This window comes from Pinus tabuliformis, chromosome 4_1, assembly GCF_031772625.1.
Source record: "Pinus tabuliformis cultivar Carrire ecotype Pingquan chromosome 4_1, CPIR1, whole genome shotgun sequence".
NCBI lineage: Eukaryota > Viridiplantae > Streptophyta > Pinopsida > Pinales > Pinaceae > Pinus > Pinus tabuliformis.
The window spans coordinates 578,504,351-578,507,376 of record NC_142303.1 but is presented as its reverse complement, the minus strand read 5'-3'; the positions used below and the strand labels follow the sequence as shown (position 1 = coordinate 578,507,376).

Genomic DNA, 3,026 nt, shown 5'->3' with positions numbered 1-3,026 from the left:
GCTATCTCAAACAGTACTAAAATTTTTAATTTCGTTAACAATGCTGGGATTTATTAGTTCAGGGTTATTGCCTCAAACTTTGTTGATATAATAAAAGAATTATTTTAAACTATGCCATGAACCTAAGAATTATTTTAAACTATGCCATGAACCTGGAGTATGTGCGGTGTAATTAATATTAGTAATTGTCTCAAAAGGTAAAAAGAGAAGTCGATAGAATTATTAAATTGGAATTGTTGAATTTTTCTAGAAGAATTAATTGGTTTGTGGAAAACTTGTTTTCTTAGACTGGATTATTATGCAATTACTTTGATGTTTTGTTTATATCTATATTACAAGGAACACATTGAATGTCTTATTTCATTTCTGTTATCCTTACTAATATCTTTTCCTTGCTTTTTCTTGATCAATTTGATGAAATATTCCATTATCTTTTGGTCAAAGTCCTCACCTGCATATTAGTGTACATCCCGGTAAGTTCAAAGTTCGAAAGCCAACCAAAAAAGTTGATGATAACCACCATGCACGTATTCAAATTCGTAATGTAAAACTGCCAAACAGAGTTCAGACAGATTACCTCCAAGATGGGTATCACCATTTGTAGCGAAAACCTCAAAAACTCTGACTCTGTTATCAATAATCAGAACGCTGACATCAAACGTGCCACTGCCCAGATCAAAAACAACAATATTTTTCTCTCCACCCTTTTTGTCCAAGCCATAAGCGATTGCTGTAGCGGTAGGTTAGTTAATAATATGAGCTACATTCAAGCCAGCGATAACACCAGCATCCTTCGTTGCTTGGCGCTGTGCCATTAATAAAGAATGAATTAAAAAATTCCAACTCAGACGAATCTATAGAATGAATGCAACTGGTATATCTAGAACCTGTTTACATCCATTGAACTACATGAATGGGAAAGAACCAACTAAATCCTTGCTCAGGCATAAGTCTAATTTACAGTAGTAATCAAGGGCAAACCGGTTTGTTTGCAGCCCAGATCTCGGCCCCTAGCAAATCCAGTGTTGCTCATGAATTGACTGTCTGCTTCATCCTCTTTAACCACACCATGCTGATGGGTCTCCATCCACCAAGGTTGAGAGGATTTATAAGACATGAATTTGTAGCCATAAGGAGGCCAATTGGTAGAATTCAAGAAGTCCCCACCTAAATTGACTGAAACTGCAGAACTGGGCTGCACTTGGGTGCAGTCATTTTCATCTTCAGCAGGCATGTTCAGATCTAACTCGGGGGTACTTCTCATGGCTGAAAGGTGCTGCTGCTCCGTGATGGAAAGGCTTGAAGAATTATTTATACTAGTAGCAGGGGGACTGGAGTGAGTCCTCTTGTGACCGCCCAAAGCTTGGCCAGATGGAAAATTCCTGTGACACACAGGGCATTCATGCACCCGAACTTTCTTAATCTCATTGGACAAACTCTGCTTATAAGTCTCAACAGGAGGCCTGGGGAGAGAAGCTGAAGCTGAAGCTGTTTCCTTAAAGCCCTCATCGCTCTGGTTGTGAACAAGCAGCTTGGGAAAGCTGGACTTAGAATCCTTTAATTGGCAGCTTGCCCTGTGGCCACCGAGAGCTTGGAATGAAGGAAACTTCTTGTTGCAGGACTTGCATGCGTATGACCTCATCATCATCTCTGGTTTGAATCCGTCATCCCATTCCTGACTGTTTGGAAAATCTGCATTCCCAGCATCATACCTCTTTGGCTTCTTGATCCTCCGTCTGATCGGGTGGAGTGTGGAAGGGGCAGGGGACTCGGAGGAAGATGTAGTGGTCAGCGAGTGCGAATGGCGGTTGCTGCCATCGGCCAGAAGCATCATCAGACATCGCGGCGCCATCTCCTGTTCATCCTCTTCTTCTTGATCTTGATACTGATCCTGATCTTGATCTTGATCTGGTTCTTGTTCTTGCTGCGCAATGAATTCTGATTTGGGCAGGGGAGGAAGTCCATGTCTTGAGCGTTTCGATCTCTTGCCCTTGATGGCAGAGGAGATGCTTGAGACAAAATGGGGAGGCTCCCTGTCCATGTCTGGAGATCGAAATTGGAAGAAATAATCTTCTCCTTCTTCTTCCTCTGCAACATACGTGGTCGCTGCCATGTTTACTGCAACTGCAACTACACTTACGCTTTAGCTCTTTGCCTAGAAGCGGCGAAATTGGAAGCACAAGATGGGGGAAAACTGGAAGCACAAATAAAGCCGAAGATGGGCTAAAGCTTGAAGCAGAAGTAAGCAGGGGAGACGTGTGATGGAAGCAGAATGGCAGAGAACACATAAATATAGGTGAGTGCAGTGGGATTCGAACGCGAGTTCGTCCAACGACCTCTGATGTGGTCTGCTAAGCGAAGAGACACGGAATAGGCGTAGGCAAGGGGCACGAAGAAGTCAGTAAAGATGTGTCTATTAAAATCTGGTGTATCAGCTACATGGCAGCCTCGTGGCTTTGACTGATCCCCTGACCTTTTTCATCGGAAAGAGTCTTACACGGCATAGAAGATATTAAAAAGCCTCTCTCGTTCTATGTAGTAAGACTGAGGGCCTGCGGCGATCAAAGTTTTTGCGTAACAGCGCCAGGTTCAATCCACAGCAGAATTCAGAGGTGAAAAGAAGGCAACTTAATCGATATTTGGAAAAAGCAGTCAAAGTGCAGTGCATGTTCGCCAAATGACACTTCAAATTAACGATTAAAAATGTCTTACTTGATTGAATGGAGCAAGGTAAAAGTGTTGACGATTGTTGATGCATAAGAAACCTTATTGGCCTAACTAATTATAGCCTAGTGTATTTTCACTTTAATATTAAAAACTTATGATATTTGTGTGATTTGTTTATGTATTTAAATATTTTATTTAAAAAATTTAGTTCTAAATTATAATAAACGCTAATTTTACATCAACATAATAAAAAGTTTTTACATCAACATAATAAAAAGTTATTAAATGGTCAGGTAAATTTACTTTAATATGAGTCCAAGGATATTTAAAATATAGTGTAAAATTATTATTTGTTGGTG

At 40.5% G+C, this 3,026-nt stretch overlaps 1 protein-coding gene across 1 annotated transcript; it reads right to left on the bottom strand.

Moving 5' to 3' along the window:
* Nucleotides 1–370: 370 nt before the first annotated feature.
* LOC149177245 (uncharacterized) lies at nucleotides 371–2,531 on the bottom strand. The gene has a single exon (XM_089423351.1). It carries the CDS (start codon nucleotides 2,111–2,113, stop codon nucleotides 953–955), a length of 1,161 nt encoding a protein of 386 aa, XP_089279477.1. The 5' UTR covers nucleotides 2,114–2,531; the 3' UTR covers nucleotides 371–952.
* Nucleotides 2,532–3,026: the final 495 nt, after the last annotated feature.

Excerpts from the sequence above, each read along its gene's own strand:
- LOC149177245 (XM_089423351.1), bottom strand. The coding sequence starts at position 2,113 with ATGGCAGCGACCACGTATGTTGCAGAGGAAGAAGAAGGAGAAGATTAT.